A 23,481-nucleotide genomic window follows, 5' to 3' on the forward strand; every position below is an offset into this window, starting at 1 on the left:
GTCTCTCTCTCTTCCCGTCTCTCTACACGTCTCTGTACCTCTTTCTCTCTAAACGTCTCTCTACCTGTCTCTCTCTTTACCTGTCTCTCTTCACCTGTTTCTCTCTACCTCTCTTTACCTCTGTCTCTCTACGCGTTTCTCTACCTCTCTCTATAATTGTCTCTCTCTATATGTTTCTCTACCTGTCTCTCTCCAGGAGAAGTACCCGTCTTTGGTGTCTCTTTCAGAAGGTTCGGGGTCGGAGGTCATGAACCTGAGCCATCCAGAGCTTCCTAGGTAAACACCTGTCCGTCTCACATCTACCTGTCGCTCTGCTCTCACTGGACTCCTATCTGTCTCTGTCCCCCCTGCCCCCGTGTCATTCAGATGACTTTATGGATCAGGAGGAAATGATTTGTTAGAGTTGAATGTAAACAATTTGAATAATAAATATATATATATATAACATAACTGTATATGTCACTGAAGCCAAGTAAAGTAGGTAAGTGACTCTAAGATAAAGGCACTATTGCAGGCGTATTGCCCAGGCCACCTGGACGTAAATATAAAGAGTCAAATGGCTAGTTTGATAGCCCAGTTTGACAATCTGAGCTATGGCTGTCTATTGGTTGTTCATATGTACCTGTCTGTCACTCTAGCTGTGTTCTGGCTGTTTATTGGTCAGTGACGGTGTCTAAAGAAGGTGAAGTCATTCCTCAGATCCACCTCCTGCCCAGAGTTCCCCAGACAGGTGAGATCAATTGATACTATAAGGATCTATTAATGAAGGTTTTCATGTAAATGTAAGTCACAATTGCATGAGGTTGCATACTGGTGGCTTAGCCCACTGATGAAAGGCCTTGCATGTGCAGTATGATGAATGTTAGGAGCCGGGGCCGGGACAACCCTGTTGGGATCCTTGGGAACAATTACAACTTACTGCCAAAGGGGTCGCCAGAGAGAACAAAACGGGAAAAAAAAAGTCTTCAAGCTCGCCTTGAACACAACCAACAACCATATAGTGATGCAAGTCTCTAGTGATGCATTATATGATCTATTAAAACATCATGATAATATAATGATCTATTAACACAACAGCATGGTGATATCATTCTCTAGTGATTCATTATGATAATATGACCTATTAACACACCATCATATTATAATCTATAAATACATCATGATATGAATACATTAGCTTGTTATAAGGATACATTATATATTATAATACAATTATGTTAATACATCATATTATATTACCATTAATTGTGTGTGGGGCGTTTCATTTAGCTCATAAAAACTCACACAAAAACTAATAGCTTATGAAGCAGTATCACAATGTTGCTGTTGGTCATAACCATGTGGATAACATGTTCTTTAAATGTGTTTGAATTCAAGCTGACCCAGGGAGTTCACTAACACTTTTGATGACACACAATTGATATGATTATCTTTTAATACATATTAATCTTCTAATGGTATAATACATACTATTATGATATATTAACACATTATTATGATCCATCAATTAATTTTCATATTAAAACATGACACATTTTGATGTTCTCCAAGAACATCCTGTCTAGACAGGATGTCTTCCCGCCGGCTATATGAGAATATCAATTCAGCAATGCTGGCTTGCGTCGGCAACCAGGCGCTTCCAGCTCCGGCCATGTGATTGAAGCATGAAATACACCCTGTTCACCCCTTCACCCAGGGCTGAGCTCTCCTGCTGTCAGACCTCAAACCCTTCATCTAGGCTGAGTGAGACTCAACCTGAATACGTGTTCCTCACCTTGTCTCTCCAGAGCACCTCATGGATTCAGCCGGGACACTAGAGGGCGCTCCAGAGTCCTTTCACAGCCTCCTCTCCATCCTGGGGACCGAAGCTGCCCTTGAGAACACCATCCTGGCTCTCAGCACCTAGACCCCAGCACCTCTCCACCCGACCTCATCCTGGCTCTCAGCACCTCTCCACGCAACCTCATCCTGGCTCTCAGCACCTCTCCAGCTCCTGGCTCTCACCCGGTAGACCTCTCCATCTGACATGAAATAAGTCTATTTCTTCCTTTTACCAGAAGTAATACCGTGTCTATGATATTAATAATGGTATTACAAATACTTATTAATAATATTACTCGTAAGTATAAGTAAGACTCTGTACTGTACTTGTCTTGGAATCAGAAGGACGATTTTTCTTTCAGAAACCCTTTATTGAATACAAACATCTTCAGGCTTTACACGTCATTAATGAAAGCGCTAGAAAAATAAATAATTTAAATACAAACAGACTCCCAGTCTCCTTTGTACTGTCAGCTAGTCTGGTCACAGTGAAACTAAACGTCACCAGGACACGCCCCCATGGCTCTGACTGGATGAGTCGTGGTGACGTCACGTGGCACATACGGTTAGCTGCTGCTGATGTCATCAACACGCCACAGCAGAAGTTAATATTTTTAATGTTAAAGACCCCCACCTAATAAGCCTCCTATGGCACTCAGACCCACACCCACCAACACATGGTCACTCGTGTTCTCATCCTTCAGCAGCGTCGTCATGGAGACAGCAGACCCACACCCACCAACACGTCACTCGTGCTCTCTTCCTTCAGCAGCGTTGTCATGGAGACGGCAGACCCACCACACACGTGTCACTCCTGTTTTCATCCTTCAGCAGCATTGTCATGGAGACGGCAGACCCACACCCACGTCACTGTTTGTTTTTTTTATCCTGCAGCATCGTTGTCATGGAGACGGCGGAAAGGGAGCCATCCGATAAGGCCGAAGGGAGTCGCCATGACAACAATCTCAGGAAACTAGTCTGCTTTATTCCCGATGAATAGTACCTGCCGCGGGGTCGCGACCTCGCCGCTCGGTTGCCTAGCAACATCAGATATCAAACAGCCAGCAAGCGACGTCACACCCGTGGCCGTTGCTTTGGCGTGCAGGTGCCTCCCAGTCTTCATACGGGGTGAATGAGCAGGGTGCATTCTGGGTAGAGTGGAGGACTGGGCCCCGGGTCGTCCCTCAGGTAGGCGGAGACGACGCGGTGGTCCAGCCGCTGCTGGCGCCGCACTCCGTCCTGGGGCTTGGGGTCCAGGTCCAGGATGGAGGCAGAGAAGGAGAAGGCCGCGCTGCTGGGAGGACCACACCAGGTTACAGTGAGGATGTTACATTCAAGGCATTTAGCAGATGCTTTCATTCAAGGTGACTCACAATAAGTACATTTGTCAGAAGAAAGAAACAAGAATCTATCGCTGTCGGGACAGTAAGGATGTTCATAGAACCAAGTGCCAAGCACTAACAATCACTAGGTTAACCCATTCCCTGTACACAACTAAGATAGCTAGGATAAGATGCTACACAATGCTAGGTACTATTTTTAAGTGCCAGGACGTACAACACACATACATCCCTTTTACTCCGGAACAAGAAAAAACATTTTTGTTGCTAGATCGCAGCCGTATCTCAAATGACTGGCAAAGCTAAAAGAACATGAATTTTCCCGCCGGAGTGAGAACTTTATCGGTTGCTCAGCAGGGTTCCTCCCATGTGGTTTCAGAATGGGAGCCTAGCAGGGCTGCCTTCGATGAGCCCGTCTCCTTAAGGCAATAAGACGCAGCAGATAAGCTCTTCATCCCAGTGCCTTTATACCGCGACTGTACACGGTACGAGATACCCATGCAAATTCGCTGTTCGCAGTTGGACACCAATTCTCTGAGTCGTGAATTTTAGAGCGGTGCTTTCTCTGTAACATGGACTGTAGAACACGGAAGTGAAGGACCGATGGATTTACAGCAGAGCAGATGCGAGCAGCCAAGCGGAAACTGGACAAATGTAGACGTGTTAACTCCTGGGAATAACTCAATACTCCTGGGAATAAGCCATCGTTTAGTGGACCCAAACCACCGCGGCATATCGTGGTGTAGGTGTACGGTCGCCTGGCTATTGCCGGACCAAGCTCAATCTTAGAAAGTGACATTGGTCTGGGGAGGCTGCTGTTGTTTTCTTCAGCACAAGAGGCATGATCAACGGTCCTAGTTCAACTGACTGGCTGCTTGCCGTCGCTTTCCTGTCGTCATTGTATTAAACCAGCCAATAGCGCACCAGGGGGAGAAGCCAGCTTGGTGATTGGCTTCCACAAAAATGTATCGGAAGCAGAAAGGAATGTATTGCTTTTCTCCAGACCCTTCTGCAGGGCGAATTCAAATCGCTGGTAGAGCGGGCGGGGCTACCCAGTCTAGGCGTACAGTGGAACACCCACACAAAGCCTCTCACGGTCTTCCTCACCGTTCGCTCCCGTCCTCCTCGTCGCGTCCGGGAACCAGGGTCACCATGATGGAGCAGTCCTTGGCTGTCATGGCAACGCGGTACTGCTGTACCTAAACACAGTGACCACCACAATCAGACTTCACATGGTCAAAGTACTCAATACACACAACCGCATGTCTTTAAACTCATGGTGGTGAGTTATGGTTACCTTGGCAACAGCGTATTCTATGGACCCGTCGTCCTCCGCGGGGCACTTTTGTAGTTTCTCCAGGAAGGCCTTGTCATACGGCCCGTCTATCTGCAGACGATTCCTGTACCGACACGCAAGGGTTACCATGGTTACGGTTGTCTGTACGGGGTTATGGAGCATTGTACACGGGGTCGCTATGGTTACTGTAGTCGAGCTTTGTATGTAGGGTCACTATGGTTACTGAAGTGGGGCGTTGTATGTAGGGTCGCTATGGTTACCGTCGTGGAGCGCTGTACACAGGGTCGCTATGGTTACTGGAGCATTTTACACAGGGTCGCTATGGTAGCTGTAGTGGAGTGCTGTACGTAAGGTCGCTATGGTTACTGTAGTGGAGCTTTGTACACAGGGTCGCTATGGTTACCTCTCCTTGGGGAAGTGGTGCAGGTATTGCTCCACCCTGCGGTAGAGGGGGAGCAGCCCCTCGATGTCCAGAGAGTCCAGCAGCTGGACCTGAAGGATCCTACCAAGCACACTGTCCCTGGGCAGGGGCTGAGGGTCTACACACACAAACACACACTTAGCTGGGGGGCTCTTACTCTGAAAAGCAGCAGGATGTAGTTGGAAACATGTGCTACCTGTCCGGAGGAACTCTGTAGAACAGAGGCTGGCCTCACACACCATCCTCCCCTCCAGCCTGCGCTCCACACCTTCATCACCCTCTTCATCACTACTCAGCAGACTGTCCACCAACACCTGAAACAAACATACACTTAGCCTACACCCTAAACATCTCTACAGGAGACCATAACCTGGAGGTCCTAAACATCTCCTGGTCTACAGCAGTAGGGGTCTGGTAGCTCCTGGTCTACAGCAGTAGGTCTGACCTGGATGAAGTCATGCAGGACCGTCTTGTTGCGTCCGTTTCCACAGGTGAAGTACGGCCGGAGCTTCTGCAGCAAGGAGCTGACAGACAGCATCTCATCCCGGTCGCCATGGATACACTTCCCTCCCTGGTACACACACACACACATTATAAAACACATCCCAAACACCAGAGGTCCGGTGGGCGTGTCCGGGTGGGCGTGTCCATGTGTCTCACCTTGAAGATCTTAAAGTTATTCTGAGGCTCTTCTATCAGGTGTTTGATGGCAAAATACATCCTCTGTCTGTTCCTGAACCACACACAAACACACGCAGATATAATACTGCAGTACATGTAGTAATATGTGCAGTACATGTAGTAGTATGTGTAGTAGTAGTAGTATGTGTGGTACATGTAGTAGTAGTATGTGTGGTACATGTAGTAGTATGTGCAGTAAATGTAGTAGTAGTATGTGCGGTACATGTAGTAGTAGTATGTGCGGTACATGTAGTAGTAGTAGTATGTGCGGTACATGTAGTAGTAGTATGTGTGGTACATGTAGTATGTGTGGTACATGTAGTAGTAGTATGTGTGGTACATGTAGTAGTATGTGCAATAAATGTAGTAGTATGTGTGGTACATGTGCAGTGTGATCTTACCCTGAAAAAAGGTCCAGAGGGCAGTACAGACTTTTCCTCTTCCACTTTCCGCTGGCCACCTGGAGACAAACACACCATGTGAACAGTTAACAGACCATGTGACCAGTTAGTCACGCCATGTGACCAGGGACTCTTTGGGAAGCCACTAGCCCTAACCCACTCTCCCTGACATCCATTTATTAATGGTTCTATCTTTTCTTTGCTTGAAAATTATTTTGGAAAACCTTACGATTATCCAAAGTGTTAGATTATGTATCGGGGCCAGCCGTGATATTCCCAGAACCAGTTGGTACTACACATTAGTCACTGTGCTGACACGCAGACACATGACACTTTATTTCCTCTTCCACATTTGTATCCTGTTTCGGCTACTTTTATGTCGAGAGGTGCTCTGAATCTCAGGCCCCGCCCTCCTTCCAAGCACTGAACGGGTGACATCGAACTTTCAATGATAAATAGGCAGAGGAAGTGCCCCACCCAAACATATGGGATGACGGGAATGCAAACCTTGCAGCTTCTTAGTTAGTAGTATAGTACATATAGTAGGGCTACACGATTATTGGCAAAATGATTATCACGATTATTTTGATCAATATTGATATCACGATTATTCATGGGGGGGGGGGGGGGGGGGGGGCTCCGATCCATTTTTCACCGCGAGTTGCTCTAGTTCTACCTCCACGGCCCTGCAGCGGGCAATTATTGGACAAGATTGTCCTATAGTGTGTGGTGTTCCGTCTTGTGTTCGAATCTCATGTATTTGTATTTACGATCGGAGAGCAACAAATCGGCTGAGATTCTCTGTGTAGATTGTGGTGTACATCCGACTCAAAAATCGCATAAGATTAAAAAATCTTGTAGTGTGGGGCAGCCTTCAGTGCGTTGTCCATTTAGGGAACCTGACAAACTGTAACCCACTGTTCTTATGGTTTCCTCGACGATCATGTGAGGCATTGGAGCAGTTTTTAACGCAGCAGTTATTTCCAGGCATTGTTAAAACAGTACAGAGTTGCAACAACCTCCTCTGCTAGCAGCTACCGTGTCAACAATAACGCAAAGCTCAGCTGCACTCGGAGGGGCGTACCTTCCAACATGGCGGGAAGGGGGGGGGGGCTCTGTGCCGTGACAACTCCTCATTCTGGGGCGTGGGCGGGGCTCGTTTCTTTTTTTTGCGGATATTATTTTAAAAAAAAAATGTGGGTGGGGAGCACGCATTTGAAATATCGGGAAATATCGCGAGAACACTACGTGTCATCGTGGGAAGCCAATATCGTCATCGTGATAAAAATTTGATATATTGTGCAACCCTAACATAGTAGCGGTAAAGTACCTTGTAGCGTTGGTGCATACAGTAATATAGTAGTGGTATAGTACCTTGTAGCGTTGGTGCATACAGTAGTATAGTAGTGGTATAGTACCTTGTAGCGTTGGTGCATACAGTGGCGACAGACTTTGGTCTTGATGTCCTTACTGACGTGTTCTGGCGACGGGAGGAAACCACACTTGGGCTGAAAACAGAGACAGACACGTTAGAAGGACAGACAGGTTAGAAGGACAGACAAGGTACAGCGGTTTACATCAATACTGGCCTGGGTTCACCTTTGGGATTTCACACACACATGTAGCTCCAAAGATTGAATCTCGAATTCTGTGGTCTTTCTGGGATCCCTAGTCGGAGTGGATAATCCCAGGAAGAGTTAAAGGCGAGTAAGATGGAATATGAGGCAGAGAGGGCCAGGAAGGCCCAGGCTCACTGGAGCCCGGTGAGACAACGACGCGGACCATAACCAAGGGTTTCTTATGCTCCGCTTCATCGATGCCAGCGATGCAGGCTGGTGAGTGGGAAGTACAGAAAATAAGGTTACCCTAACAACCCGATGATGCTACCAAAGATTTCTGGGTAAGTAAAAGCCCAATGAAATTCAACTTGAAGGCCTGACCGAGCGTTGGTACAGTTAGGAAACATTTTCAGGCTTCACATAAGGCAGAACAACTCCTTAAGTATAGTGTAAGATTAGAGATAATACACAAAAATAACACAAAAAGCTCTTTGCTGCTGTAACACTGCAAATTTCCCCACTGTGGGACTAATAAAGGATTATCTTATCTTAAGAACTAAACTCACAATTATAATAATGAATAATCATCACTGAATAATTGTATTTAAATTATAGTATTACCATGAGTATAATCTTGTGAGCAGTATAGTTCTAACACTAATATGAACAGTATCATGTCATTGTGATTTGATCCGGGCAGGATGATAGACCTCTATAGTGCGTTGGGCGCTGTATGACTGGAGGGGTTCACCCATGTGGGCCAGGCCCCGGACCTCTGCCAGGGTCAGATCCCCACATCAACGCGCCAGATATGTCTGGGGGCCACTGGAACTGGGGAAACCACCAAATAGGAATAGAGTAACACAAAAAAAAGTAACAAAATCTTGCGCTACAGACCGATTCACTTCTTCATTAGACTGCATTTATACCGTGCTTTTCTAACCAGTGGCCACTCAAAGCGCTTTACAATATTGCCTAATATTCACAGATTCATGCACACATTCACACACCGACGTCAGTGTCAACCACGCAAGGCAACAGCCAGCTCGTCAGCAGCAGTTTGGGTGAGGCGTTTTGCTCGGGGACACCTCGACACTCAGCTAGGAGGAGCCAGGGATTGAACTACAAACCTTCCGGTTACCAGCCAACCAGCTCTACCTCCTGAGCCACATGCCACCCATTTTGGTTCCAGTACTGTGTTTTCCAGTACATATTCCCGGGACAGTGGCTTGTAGGGACAGTGTAAGCCTGCCTCATCTAATGGAGTCAACAAGGCAACTGTAGCACCATTATTAGAATAAAAAACATAATTTACTTAATCAACAGCAAAAGTCGAACAGTTCTCCAGGTCATTACAGGATCACACGTTTAATTACTGTGCCGAGTCAAAGTCTGACTAATCAAGAGGTTCCATTAAGTCTGTTACTTCACCATCGTTATCTCAGCCATGTATAATGCATCTATCCACCACACCCAAGAGTGCTAATTAAGTGCCCTGACCTCTGATCCAAATATGGTCATGACCAAATATGGGTGTTGGGACGTACATCACGTTTAGCAAACACAAACTGCATAGTAATAGGCATTTCATAAGCTGGCAGTAGCTTTATTCACACAGAGGTTTGGGGCTACCAAGGGCGGCGCCCAGTGCAAACGTACCCAGATGCTAATTGTGCCGGTAAATATAATAAGGTAAAACACAAATAGACTTTTATATCTCCCGTTGGCTCCAGCCCTCCCCGCTGGTTGAGAACCAATACCCTCATGTCAACCCCTGATGTAGAAAGACTAGCAGTAGGATGTTTCCTGGAAGCACAACTCAGCAGTTCAAACCGTTTGGTTTCATGGCCTTTCTGCATGAAAACAAGTTATTTAGACCAATAGCAGGTAGGGAGGAATGCTGTTTAGACCAATAGCCGACGAGGACCATGGTTGCCATAGCAAGGGGTGAGTGAAGTTGTGACACTTCTTACTGGCTCAGAAACTCCTCCATTCAACAGAGACACATTCAGAATATCAACTAGTTCTCCTCAGCCAACCCTTCCTCCTGCCCGTATTTCTGGTTCTCAGGACAGCCCGATGTCTATAGCTGCTCTAACCTGCTGTAGTTCTGCTCCAGGCCTGCTCTAGAGCTGCTCTGGTGCTGCTCCTGCCCTGCTCTAGAGCTGTTCTGCTCCGATTCTAGCCCTGCTCCAGTCCGGCTCTAGAGTAGCTCTAATGCTGCTCCAGCCCTGCTCTAGAGCTGCTCCTGCCCTGCTCTTTAGCTGCTCTGCTCCGACTCTAGCCCTGCTCCGACTCTAGCCCTGCTAAAGTCCGGCTCTTGAGTTGCTCTAATTCTGCTCCAGCACTGCTCTAGAGATGCTCTAGTGCTGCTCCTGCCCTGTTCTAGAGCTGTTCTGCTCCGACTCTAGCTCTGCCCTAGAGTAGCTCTAATGCTGCTCCAGCCCTGCTCTAGTGCTGCTCCTGCCCTGCTCTAGAGCTGCTCTGCTCTGACTCTAGCTCTGCTTCAGCCCTGCTCTAGTGCTGCCCCAGAGCTGCTCCTGTCCTGCTCTAGTGCTGCTTCAGCCCTGCTCTAGTGCTGCCCCAGAGCTGCTCCTGCCCTGCTCTAGAGCTGCTCCTGCCCTGCTCTAGAGCTGCTTTATCTAGAGCTGATCTAACCTGCTCTAGTGCTGCTACAGCCCTGCTCTAGTGATGCCATAGAGCTGACCTAGATCTGCTCTAGTGCTGGCATAGAGCTGACCTATATCTGCTCATGGCCTTTTCTAGTGCTGCTATAGTTCCGCTCTAGTGCTGCTCAAGAGATGAGCGAGTGGAGAGAAGGATGTTGAATATACAGAAATGACAGGAGCTAAGCACTGTTGTGAAGCACTTAAAAAAACCATTGTATATTCACTTAATTCCTGTAGCGCTGTGCTCAGGTGTGTGTGAGTATTACCTTTATCTCCACGCAGAGTGGGGGGTTGTGTGTCTGTATGGAGGGGGTGGTCAGGTTGGGCAGACAGAGGGCAGCACCGCTGTAGATATCCATCACCTTATCACACCTCCAGGCTACATACACACACACATACACAAGTCAGTATAGATCCAGCAGACACAAAACATATCCACCATCCCATCAGAATACAGCCTTGTCCCACCCACCTGGTCTGTGGTGTTGAACCTTGATTGACAGTTGTCTGACAAATTCCAGTGGCAGTTTGACAACTTCCTGTTGACAAAAAAGGGACTTTAGTTTGCTTGTTTCCAAGGGCAACACCGCCTCTGCGGGATAGTCATGGATTCTATGGTAACATAGCAACAATGAATCGCTGGTCTGCTGCCTCTCAATACCCGACAGCATTAGAGGATTTGTCACGTCAGACAGATGGGTAGAGAGACAGACAGGTAGAGAGAATGAGAATGACAGTTAGTGAGACAGGCAGGCAGAGGGACCCAGAGGCAGACAGACAGGTAGACAAATGGAGGGACAGACAGGTAGACAAATGGAGGGACAGACAGGTAGACAGAGGGAGGGACAGACAGGTAGACAGAGGGAGGGACAGACAGGTGTCTTACCCCACTGTGGACAAACTTGTCTCCCAGTAGAGGACTCATCACGTTGTTACTGAAGTCGACGATGTTCTCCATCTGCCTGAACGTTTCCTCTGTAGTCTACACACAAGACACACAACAGACGTTTAGAACAGGGTCAGTAGTAGCACTGCACGATGAATCGTATTAAATCGCGGTCTCGATTCATAACTCGGAGATCTCATTACTTGATGACAGCTATTCTGCTGCATTTGATGAGGGACATCAGCTGCATCAAAACAAGCGCTCCTACTTTCACCCTGACCAATGTTGTGTAAGTAAGAGATTAAAAGAGACTGAAGTTGATTGTGTGAATGTTCAGCGTCAGATTCATGAAGCGGTTGCATTGAAGCTAAAAAGAGGAGTGTTCCCTTTCTGTTGTCCATTGTTGATGTGCCAGTCCTATATCAGTTACCGTCATAGTCTTTGTTGAGTGTCCTTGTGTATCATGTAAATGAGTTCAATAAACATATCTATTGACAATAAATCAATAGGGAATCGCGAGCTCAATTCCGAGCAGGAAAATCATGATTCTAATTTTATCAAGAATGGTGCAGCCTTAAACAGTAGTAGCATTGCATTAGTTGTAGTAGTTTCCTCACCTGTGGTGCATTCTCAGCATCTTCTGACGAGTACTTGAGGAGGCGCAGAACCCTGGACATCTGAACACACCCCAAAACAACAGAAAATAAGATGTTGACAACTTATTGACGTTGAATGAAACATAAAACATGCGTCACTTCCCATCTCGTACATCTAGTACCATTCAACTCAAATAACTATCTTTCCGTTAGGACATTGGTGTGAGGATAGTAACGGTGCGTTAGGGAATGTGAGTCACACAGCACAACAAGTAGAAGACAATAAACAAGGGCATGTACAAAGCCCTGTGAGGCGCCCCAGGCGGGTCTGAAACGTAGTCCATTAAGAGGTTAAAAACCTTTCACATGAATAAAGTGACTATGGCCACCTAGTACTGCACCCATCCTTACAGATTATTTACATAGGACAACTGGTTACCAACCGGTCCTTCAACACACTCTCACCCTCACACACACAAACAGAATGTCTTGCCAAACAAGACTGGACGTGTCCCCGCTTCTCCAAAAGTGAAGTTCGCGACCCGCCTCCTGGTCAGCGTCCTTCACCAGACAGCATCCCCACAAACTTATATAAGTTAGTGAAGTTTCTATATAAGTTGTTCAGAGAAGTTCGCTCGGGCCGTCCGAGGAGCCATGACTCCGTGTCAGCCGACAGAGCTGGGAGCTGAAGTCGTGGGACTGAATTTCTAGGTTCCGACCCCGGCTTCGTCGGCTGAACGTCGGGCTCCTTGTGTAGCCTAGCTTAGCCTAGCCTCACCGGTAAACACCCCATCAACAAGCTGCTAGTTAGCCTAGCCTTTCTCACCTGTACGTGTGAAACTACGAGGCTTTTGTTCCCCTCGCCGTGATAGTTCCACTCATTCTCGTCCATTTTGTCCACTAAGTCCATAACAGAACCATAAACCGCACCGAAGCCCCCCGGGCGACCAGCTGAGAAGTACCCTGGCAGAGTTTGACGACGTGCGGCAGCAGGAGCTGCTGAGCTGCCGCTAACTGGGAGACTACCAGGATGTCCCGCCCAGTCGGCTGTCATTGGCCACAAGCTCTGGTCACAAGGATTGCGTCCCTGTCCTGATTGGTCACATCTTAAATTACGTCTCTTCTTTTCCAAGTTTCAGTGATTCATGAAACGCCTGATAAAAAAGTAAATTTAAAGGACCAGTGTGTAAAATAATATGTTCCGTTTCGTAAGAAAGATTCATAATATTTCTCTACTTTATAACAAATAAGGAATCAACATCAAAAGCTAACTAAATATGGATGTATTATCCCCCCCCCCTTATTATTAGATTTCTTATGGTCAGAATATTAAATCGTACATTATATATCATTAATTAAGTCTACTTCTACTTCTGTAGGCCTAATGTTCTCATTTACATAAAAGTCAATTAAACAATTAAGGAATACATTAGTCCTACCAATAGGGGGAGCTACACAGTTTGTTCTAGACCAAAGGTTCCCAACCTTTAACTTCAGGTGTACCATTAATTTGTCATCAAGACCTTTCGCGGACCACCTCATATGCAAATGTTAAAAAAAGATAAATACATGCAGTGGCTGAGCAAATGTACAATTAAGACAGCAAGAGGCTGGGAGACATAATATAATAATAATAATAATAATATAATTTATGACTATTTATTCACTAGGCTTAGCAGGCGTGTGTGTGTGTGTGTGTGTGTGTGTGTGTGTGTGTGTGTGTGTGTGTGTGTGTGTGTGTGTGTGTGTGTGTGTGTGTTGTATGTACTGTTGGGTATGGACACACCCTTCTGCTCCTCCACATGTGAATTTCCTAACGGAAGAATAAAGTTATTTGAATTGAAGGAATTTGAATTGAATGATGGAACACACAAAGCAACACTATTTCTGAAATAATAATCCATAATACCATATTTACTGAACAATATTATAGCAATGTATTTATTTTTTACTTTACATTTCTTTTCTAAGTCTCTTGGTCTATTTCAAGAATAAAATAAAACACCAGCTCCCGCAGGTTATAAAAGACTGGTTGGAAGTTTTTATGTTAAAATTATCAGCATGAGGGATTGTTTTTAAAAGCTCTTGGAGATGCGACTGAATACCAGAACTGCTATACATGTGAACCGACACTGATAGGGACTTTATTTATTTAATATAGATAAGATGTTATGCTCTAAATTTAATACAACAATTGTTAGATATTGAATACAATAATATGCTCTTTATAGATAAGATTCTCTATATTGTCGGCAGGGGGCAGTAAAGAGGCGGACAGCCTTCAGATGAGCAGCTTCTCCTAGAGAAGAAGACCGGCGCTCAGGGATTGGCCAGAGGAGGATGTGTACTTGCACGCTGAGCGCGTTGTGTTTCCTTCACAATACATGAGTTTACAACATAAATGTATCCTACTTTTATCATTACATTAATTAGGTGTTATATCCACTATAAAGTGATCTTGGGTGTGTCGGGTCGTATGTGAAGAGCTGCGGACCTGTTTGAGGACACACATCTCTGTTGGTGAGTTAAATGATGAAGCGGTGAGGGTTTGGTGTCTCAGCTCTGGTTGGTTTCATGATGATGATGATGATGATGGTGAGTTGAAGATGGAGAAAGTTAGCCTGCTTTCACAACACAACACAGCAGGGTGTCCGACCCTATTTACCACGTCCTGCCCCCTCATACTACTAGATCTACCAGAGTTCACTACTCCAGAGGACAGGAGCACAGGTGGAGCAGTCAAGGCCATTTATATTCATAAAGATTTATATAGTCCATATTCAGAGTTGACCAAAGTGCTGTCCAGCATGTGACTTAACAGCGTCAAATATATACAGCCCGACAATAACACAGAGAACCGACATTTAGAAGAGGTGCATAATACACAGAAAGAAAAAAGCTTAAGAAGATGAGTCAACAGCATGTAAGTTCAAACAGCATCCATGATAACGGACGAATAACACGGAGAACAAAAGGTCAAAAAGGTGTGCATGATGAGTAGAACGATTTTTAAAAAGTCAAAGGCCAGGGTGAAAAGGTATGTTTTTAGTCTGGTTTTGAAAGTGTCATAAGAAGAGGCAGACAGGGATATCAGGCTAATCCACAGATTTTTGGGTAGCAGCAGAAAAAGCAGGATCCCCATTATGTTTTAGCCGGGCTCGCGGGACAGTTAGAAGATGCTTCTACATATTGGAACTGTGGACAACAACATGTGGAGTTCAGGCATAAAATGAAGACGACGGGGACTAAGTTACACTTGGCATATTGCAGTACACTCCTTCACTTCTCCATATAAGGCGTTCAGGTCTGTGGGACCCGTTTTCAGTTTTTAGCTTAATAAAAGTGATACAAATAATTATTTTTTGAACTAAGATTCATTGGCCTTGGCTCATTTTCTGTGAGGAACATAAATCAGAAAACATTTTCAATGACCCCCCCCCCCTTCACATTTATATTACATACAGGGTGTTCGGGTCCAGTGGACCCAGAGCTAGTTAAAGTGTGGAAATCATAGGTCCTGTGCACCCTCATTTTCCCTTCCTCCTCTGTGTGTGTGTGTGTGTGTGTGTGTGTGTGTGTGTGTGTGTGTGTGTGTGTGTGAGAGAAGGAGAGAGTAAAGCAGGTGAATGGGCACTTGGTGTGAGCACCCACAGTGTGCACCCACTGTTCCTGCACAAGGTTGAAACATTGTTGCAAAATTGGAGCACCCAACACTATCTACACCCATATTCCCACACATTTCACCCTCTGTCTTGCGGGAACCAAGCTTGGGGACCTGACCTGAGCTCTGTCAGCGTGGTTCCATACCACAACTGATCAAGATGGCAAAGCGATTCTCTGTTCAGACTGCCTTACAGTTGATATTTGAAGAGACAGAGGGTTTTGATGGTGATGCAGAGGAAATAGTTTCAGAAAGTGAGGATAACATTTCTGAAAATTCAGAGTCTGACACTGAGTTTGACGCGCGTGGCACTTCTATTCATAAATGTGATTTAACAAAGGTAAAGGGAACAAATGTAACATGTGTTGTTTATATTACTTGCAATTGGGATGAAGTAACCATCTGGTGAGTATTAAAAAAAAAAAAAAAAAAGTTTGATTACATAAAATGCAATGGGTCTTCCAGACCCAGCAGCACCTCCTGTGTAACAAAAAAACGAACACCCTATGAGGGTAATCTTACTTCCTGTGTGACAGCTTCCTGTGTGACATCTTCATCATGCAAGCGCCGCCCCCCAAACGGCTGCGAGGGGAGCAGGGCATGGTGGAATGCTTTGGAGACGACGAGGACTTCACCCAGGACGACCTGGACGAGATAGACGTCATCTCCTCGCAGGCCGTCAGACCTCTCCCATTGGCCAGACCCACAGCCAATCACAGCCAAGGAAACCCTGCTGGGAGGCCTGGGGAAGAAGGTGAGTCTGGCTGACTGGAATTCAAATAAAAAAAATTGTGTAACAACACTAGACTCTCTCACTCACTCACTCAGGTACACACACAAATTCACACACACCCACACACACATACATTTCAGACATACACATGCACATTACACACAATCACTTACTCACTCACACAGCTTACAAGTTACTTTATTCTTAATTGTGTGTGTGTGTGTGTGTGTGTGTGTGTGTGTGTGTGTGTGTGTGTGTGTGTGTGTGTGTGTGTGTGTGTGTGTGTGTGTGTGTTACAGACCGAGGAGACTACCAGAGCTTGCTGGAGACCCAACGGACAGAGCTCAGAGAGAAGGTGATCACCCTTGTATATAATATAACCATACACCATATCACATTTCATAACATTACCCCACTCTAACATACCCATAACCAAACCATAACAAAGACATAACTGTGTGTGTGTGTGTGTGTGTGTGTGTGTGTGTGTGTGCGCGCAGCTGAAGGAGGTGGAGGAGCAGGTACTGATGAAGGAGGGGGAGATCAGGCTGCTGAGAGACTCCCTCAGAGGAGTCCAGCAGGAGAAGGATGTGCAGAAGGAGCAGCGCCTCCTGCTGGAGCAGCAGAAGCACAAGGAGCAGCAGGAGAAAGAGAAGGAACTGTTGAAGAAGGTGAGGAACAAACTCCACCCTGCTGCACCACCACACTTTACGTTTACAACACAGAACCTGAATGTTACCCCTATGCGTGTGCTCTGTCTGTGATTCTGCACCTGAATTTGTTCTGTGATGTTCTTTGTTCAGACCCTGAATGTGAGTGATGTTCTTGGTTCAAATCCTGAGTGTGTTCCGTGATGTTCTTGGTTCAGATCCTGAGTGTGTTCCGTGATGTTCTTGGTTCAGATCCTGAGTGTGTTCCGTGATGTTCTTGGTTCAGATCCTGAGTGTGTTCTGTGATTTTCTTGGTTCAGATCCAGTCCCTCCAGGCTGAGCTCCACTTCAAGGAGGCTGAGATCAACGAGACGAGGAGTAAACTGGTGAAGAACTCCTCCCCTCTGCCCAGGAACAGGTGAGACATCAAACACCTCCTCCTCCCTGCTTCTCCAAAGAGTCCTGCTACTCTAACTAGTACATCTTACTAGTCCCTGATACTCTAACTAGTACCTACTGCTCTAACTAGTCAGATCTGGTTGGTTGGGATGGGTTGGGGGGTTATCGGGCAGTATTAGATGTTTCTAATTGGCTCTTATGTCTCTTTGAAGTCCCAGAGTGCACGCCTCTTCCGCCCAGGTGCATCATGGGAATGGTAGTCCATCTCCAGCAGGAAGTAGTTTCATCACCAAGGAGACGTTTGCTGCCCAGCTCCCCCCCAAGACCACCCCCACCGGACCAGATGGTACAACCCTGACCGGGGAACCAAAAGCCCCTGCCAGACCAGATGGTACGACTCTTACCTGTCTATCTGTAGGTGATCTGTCTGTCTGAGTCTCACATAGCCTGTCCTGTCTGCACCCCAACCTCCTTTAGACAAAGGGCCTGTAAAGGTTTCAAAACAAACTTGTGTAGTAGACACTGCAGAAATACATTTGTTAAAAGTGTGTGTGTGTGTGTGTGTGTGTGTGTGTGTGTGTGTGTGTGTGTGTGTGTGTGTGTGTGTGTGTGTGTGTGTGTGTGTGTGTGTGTGTGTGTGTGTGTGTGTGTGTGTGTGTGTGTGTGTGTGCAGGTGTAGGTCTCCTCAGCCTCCTACTGCAGCCCTACCTGTCTCCGAGCTCCCTGTCTCTCTGCCACCTCCTGATGGGCCCCCCTCACAGGTAGACACACACTACAGATATACAGACACTACAGACAGACACACACTACAGATAGACAGACACCCACTACACACACACTACAGACACGCACACACACACACACACACACACACACACACACACACACACACTACAGACAGACGGAAACACACTACAGACAGGCAGACAGATACACACTACAGACAGACATACACACACACACTACAGACAGGCAGACAGACAGATACACACACACACACACACACACACACACACACACACACACTCTACAGACAGGCAGACAGATACACACACACACTACAGGCAGACAGACACACACACACACACACACACACACACACACACACACACACACACACACACACACACACACACACACACACAGTGTGTTCATTGCTACAATGTGACCCCACAATCCTGTACCGTATTGTACCCTGACTCCCCCGTACCGGTGTGTGTGTTTGTGGTTTCAGCCCTCCTATCTATACATAGAACAGGCCCGTGTTTCTGTATTTAATGAACCGGCTGTTGTGCGCAGGCCGTCCCTGATGACGTAATGAGATGTGTTTTGTTCTTTTGTCCGCGGTCTCCTCCTCTAGACCAGATCAGCGTGTCCTGGAGGAGAACACAGACCACTTCAGTCTGCTCCAGAGCCTGGCCATGACTGGACTCAACATGATGACCCATAAACCGGCTCCCCCTCCCCCCAGGACCAGGACCCACAAACGGTACTCCTCCTCTTCTCCTCACCTCTTGTTTCTCCTCCATCCCTTTCTCCTCTCTCCCCCTCCTCTCTCTTCTACCCCATCTCCTTTCTCTCCTCCCCTCCCTCCTCCCTCCCCTTCCTCCTTACTCTCCTCTTCGCTCTCCTCCCGCTCTCTTCTCCATCCCCTCCTCTCTCCTCCTCCCTCCTCCTCTCTCTCCTCCCTCCTCCTCTCTTCTCTCTCCCCCTCCTCTCTCCTCTCTCTCTCCCCTCTCCCCTCTATACTCTGCCCCTCCTCTCCCTCCCATCTCTCCTCACCTCCTCCCTCCTCTCTCCTCTCCCTCCTCCCTCCTCTCTCCTCTCTCCTCTCTCTTCCTTTCTCCTCTCTCCTCCCTCCCCCTCTCTCCCTTAAGATGTGTGTGTGTGTGTGTGTGTGTGTGTGTGTGTGTGTGTGTGTGTGTGTGTGTGTGTGTGTGTGTGTGTGTGTGTGTGTGTGTGTGTGTGTGTGTGTGTGTGTGTACAGGTTGTGTCCAGGAGCCTTGCACCTCCTCCCGCTGCTCCACCACCACCTGAAGGAGCTGTGTGACTCCCTGGGCAGCAGAGCAGGAGGAGGCGGGGAGGAGGCGGGATGGAGCGGGGAAGACAGAGGACTGGCCGCCCTCAGGGTCCTTAACCTCCTGCTGGCTCACAGTGATGAGGTCATGACGCATCTGGACTCTTATTGGTGGAGGAGGCCTCCTCCGTCTCACCTGTTGATGAACACATGAATACTTATATCATAATTTATGTCACATCATAAACATTAATGTTTCAGTGATATTAATTTTCATGCCTATCTTCTGTTTAAACACGGGTTACCATGGTAGAATTACTAATGGTGCTAGGTGCTAACGATGTCTTTGATGCCATTATAAGTATTTATTAGCATGGCTAATGTGCTGGTGATTCTTCTTCCTTACCTCTGACCTTTGACCTTTTGGAGCAGGTTGTGGAGAGGCTACTGCAGCCGGAGACCAGGGTAAGTTTATACTGGGAGCTGCTACTGGTTGAACTGGTTATACTTAATGCTGCTACCGGTTATACTGGATACTGCTACTACTATATCAACTGGTTTTACCTTTGAATGGTTTACCTTCTTAGACTAAGCCTCTTTACATCCTAGCTCCTTGCTTCCTCTAGGTGGAGCCAGAGCAGACCAGACAAGGTGCTGGACCATGTGCTGGACCATGTGCTGGACCAGGTCCTGGGATGGGTTCTGGGCCCAGTCTGGTGGTCCAGATGCTGCAGCTGTGTGACCCAGAGTTCTGCTCCCCAGCGGAGCGGAAGGACCTGCTGGTCCACACGGCGCTGAGGAGCCTCAGGGTGCTGGTGGAGAGAGCGCCGAACGCCCTCTCACACAGGTACACACACACACACACACACACACACACACACACACACACACACACACACACACACACACACACACACACACACACACACACACACACACACACAGGTACTCAGTCACTCACATACACAGGTACACTCACTCTCTCACTCACTCAGATTAAAAGTAACTGTGTGTGTGTGTGTGTGTGTGCGTGCAGGCTGCAGGGTGTGTGTTGGCTGCAGGCTGTGAGTGTGTGTGTCTCTGCAGTCGGGGGCTTCCAGGTGGTCTCAGAGTGTGTGAGTCTCCTCCGCTGTGTGGCGGACCACCAGCTGCTGGCCGCACAACTCTGCTCTACACACGGTAACACAACAACACACACACCGATACACACGCCGATACACACACAGCAATACACAGTGTGTGTGTGTGTGTGTGTGTGTGTGTGTGTGTGTGTGTGTGTGTGTGTGTGTGTGTGTGTGTGTGTGTGTGTGTGTGTGTGTGTGTGTGTGTGTGTGTTGTAGAGTCCTGTGTGTTCCTCAGGTTGTTCAACTACATCAGAACCAGGCCGGAACCGCGGGCCATAGACTGGACCCTACTGGACCTGCAGGTACACACACACACACACACACACACACACACACACACACACACACACACACACACACACACACACACACACATTGATTGTGTATTGATGATGATTGTGTTCCAGGTGATTCGGCTGCTGAGCCGACTGCTGACCCAGACAGAGTCCGTCTGGTCCTCACAAACAACACACTGTCCCTGTTATACTGAGGTACACACACACACACACACTGTCCCCGTTATACGTGGTACACACACACACTGTCCCTGTTATACTGAGGTACACACACACACACACACACACACACACACTGTCCCTGTTATATTGAGGTACACACACTGTCAAACAAAACAACAAACACACTGATAGGTGATAGCTGATGTCTAGCTGATGGCTGTTGCTCCTCCAGGTGGTGCAGACGGTGGTGGTGGTGGTGCATCGCCAGTGGTTGGAGCTCCGAGACCGACAGACGGCTCCTCCAGGTAACCACCTCACCCAATGTCCTCCCAGAACATGAGGCAGCTCAACCCTGATTGGTCCATAAGGGAAGTGACCTCTTTGGTCTGGACTCCACCACCAGACAGGAGAAGGAGACTGTTCATATTTGAATTCATGTTCTTAACCCTCTCATATTCACTATGATAATATATTAATACAATTATCATGTTCATAATGATAATGTATTAATAACGTTATCTTCATAATGATCATAAATCCATAATGTTATATTCGTAATGATAATATATTTATGATGTTATATTTATATAAATCATATATTCATATATTCATATTGCCAATTATATTGTTAATCATAATATCTTCAGAATTTGTATCATATTGATGTGTTTGTAACGATACATTTATTATGTAAATTTAATCATAATAATAATACATCAAATTAATATCACCTATTCATAATGGTGTAAATGTTTTTACCCATAATCCACAGCGTCGGTGGGCGGGCCTCAGTGGGCCGTCCTCCGGGAGGCACTGCTGCTGCTGCACTGGCTTCTGGGTAATCACGGCGGGTTCTCGGAGGGCTGCGGCGCCGTGTTGCACATGTACGACCAGCTGGTCCCGGCCCTGAGACACGCCCTGAGGAGTGGTCCCACACACCTGTCCTACAGCGAAGGTACACACGCACGCATGCACACACACACACCTGTCCTACAGCGAAGGTACACACACACCTGTCCTACAGCGAAGGTACACACACACACACACACACACACACACACACACACACACACACACACACACACACACACACACACACACACACACACACACACACACACACACACACACACACACACACGTCCTACAGCAAAGGTACACACACGCACGAACAAATGAGCCTGATGAAGAGTGTTGACTTCCTGTTTCCTGTCAGAGCTGGCATTGGAGGAAGTGTGTCGCTCTGAGGCCGAAGACACGGATGACATTGAATCAGGAACCTGATTGGCTGATTGACAGCACTGCTCCTCCAATCAGAACGGTCGATTGGGAGGTCTTGATGAGCTGGTGAAGGACTGCCCATCATAAAATGCCCCCCCCTCCTCCCCTGTGACATCACCACACTACTCTCTGCCACAAGTTGCCGTGGCGACAGACTCTTGGCTGTAATCTTGGACACTTTGACTTCACTTTGACTGCTGAACTTAACTGTTGTGATGTTTTGATTTAAGATTTCTTAGTAAAATCTTTCATGAAATGAACAGACCTGATGCAGTATGTGTACGCACAACTTTATTATAACATCTATTGACAGACTTTGTGAAATATATTTGCACAGCAACCATATGATAATATATATAAATGTCAATTTTCATAAACCAAGCTATATTTAAGCAATATATCACGACAGGCTGTGGTATGTACTCATTATACCACAGTTGAGGGGCGTTGTCCGGTCCGGACGCACAGCGGAGGGACAGGCATTTTTTTAACAAATAAAAAAATGTAGTCCCTCCTGGCTGCCTGCAAAGTGCGCGGCAGTTGCTATGCAACACACTGTAGCTAGAGAAAAGGCTAGAGACGGTAGCTTGGTTCGCCGGCAATTTAGCCTACTATCGAGCAGTTCACTCACCGTGTGCCTATTGCTTTACAACATTTCCACCCTCTTCATCAATCAACATTTTTAGGCTTCAGTGAACTATGTTATTGCTTTTATATATAAATAAACAACAGTTCAAGTTGCGTGGAGTGATACGGAACTCTGTAAACTGAATGGGCGTCATAGCTGTGTGTATACGCTCATTATACAACAGTTAGGAACCAATCAGATCGCTTGATTTAAGCCACCCGTTTTATAAAAATCAATTATCATATACTGTATATATACACATATATATAAATATTTGTATCTGATATGTGATGGCATATATCTGGTATATGATGGTATATATTTGGTATAAGAGGGTATATATCTGGTATATGCTTGTATAAGATGGTATGACGGTATATGATGGTATATATCTGGTATAAGATGGTATATATCAGGTATATGATGGCATATATCTGGAATCTGATGGTATATGATGGTATATATCTGGTATATGCTGGTATATATCTGGTATATGACAGTATCTGATGGTATTATCTGGTATAAGATGGTATATGACGGTATATGATTGTATGTATCTGGTATATGACGGTATATGTCTGGTATTTGAAGTGGGGTTATCGTTGAGTTGCCTGGAGGGTATTTCCCTTAATTGATGTGTTCTACAAGACATGAGAAACCGTCCAACCTCAGGATTCCAGCTCCCTGTTTCAGTCAGAGAGTAAGAGAGACTTTATCTCTCACAGAGACTCACTCATTCACTCACCAGCGCACGCACGCACGCACACACACACACACACACACACACGCACTCACACACTCTCCCACTGCATCAGTCACACGGTTTTCAGCAGCATCTCTCCAATTAGTGTTGCCTTTT

At 46.6% G+C, this 23,481-nt stretch overlaps 3 protein-coding genes across 4 annotated transcripts in view; 2 read left to right on the forward strand and 1 right to left on the reverse strand.

Annotated features, from left to right (window-relative positions):
• The window catches only part of cenpp (centromere protein P), a 36,400-nt gene extending 34,393 nt beyond the window's left edge, over nt 1-2,007 (forward strand). The window contains exons 7-9 of the mRNA XM_084464323.1: nt 197-276; nt 639-730; nt 1,788-2,007. Coding sequence (XP_084320449.1) covers nt 197-276; nt 639-730; nt 1,788-1,906 — 291 coding nt within the window. The 3' untranslated portion in view covers nt 1,907-2,007. The remainder of the gene's footprint in view (nt 1-196; nt 277-638; nt 731-1,787) is intronic.
• A 160-nt stretch (nt 2,008-2,167) lies between these two features.
• Nucleotides 2,168-12,725, reverse strand: ippk (inositol 1,3,4,5,6-pentakisphosphate 2-kinase; the record flags this gene model as incomplete). Of its 2 annotated transcripts, none has more annotated exons than XM_084464318.1 (14): nt 2,168-3,115; nt 4,269-4,360; nt 4,459-4,561; nt 4,862-4,997; nt 5,076-5,193; nt 5,325-5,450; nt 5,540-5,612; nt 5,962-6,020; nt 7,380-7,469; nt 10,456-10,568; nt 10,662-10,728; nt 11,076-11,171; nt 11,693-11,752; nt 12,498-12,725. In XM_084464318.1, 14 exons carry the CDS (start codon nt 12,723-12,725, stop codon nt 2,941-2,943), a joined length of 1,536 nt encoding a protein of 511 aa, XP_084320444.1. In that variant the 3' UTR covers nt 2,168-2,940. The 2 variants fall into 2 exon arrangements, with proteins under 2 accessions (XP_084320444.1, XP_084320445.1); XM_084464319.1 differs by having other exon boundaries at nt 2,171-3,112; nt 12,498-12,675.
• A 1,299-nt stretch (nt 12,726-14,024) lies between these two features.
• atrip (ATR interacting protein) lies at nt 14,025-22,563 on the forward strand. The gene is made up of 17 exons (XM_084464134.1): nt 14,025-14,191; nt 15,869-16,086; nt 16,365-16,420; nt 16,566-16,736; nt 17,036-17,133; nt 17,327-17,505; nt 17,788-17,875; nt 18,475-18,603; nt 19,102-19,276; nt 19,564-19,596; nt 19,758-19,978; nt 20,168-20,310; nt 20,472-20,557; nt 20,663-20,746; nt 20,946-21,018; nt 21,486-21,668; nt 21,930-22,563. The coding sequence occupies exons 2-17, from the start codon at nt 15,891-15,893 to the stop codon at nt 21,995-21,997; spliced, it is 1,983 nt and encodes a 660-aa protein (XP_084320260.1). The 5' UTR covers nt 14,025-14,191; nt 15,869-15,890; the 3' UTR covers nt 21,998-22,563.
• The last annotated feature ends 918 nt before the right edge of the window (nt 22,564-23,481 follow it).

This window comes from Micromesistius poutassou (assembly GCF_964030765.1).
Source record: "Micromesistius poutassou genome assembly, chromosome: 2".
Taxonomy (NCBI): domain Eukaryota; kingdom Metazoa; phylum Chordata; class Actinopteri; order Gadiformes; family Gadidae; genus Micromesistius; species Micromesistius poutassou.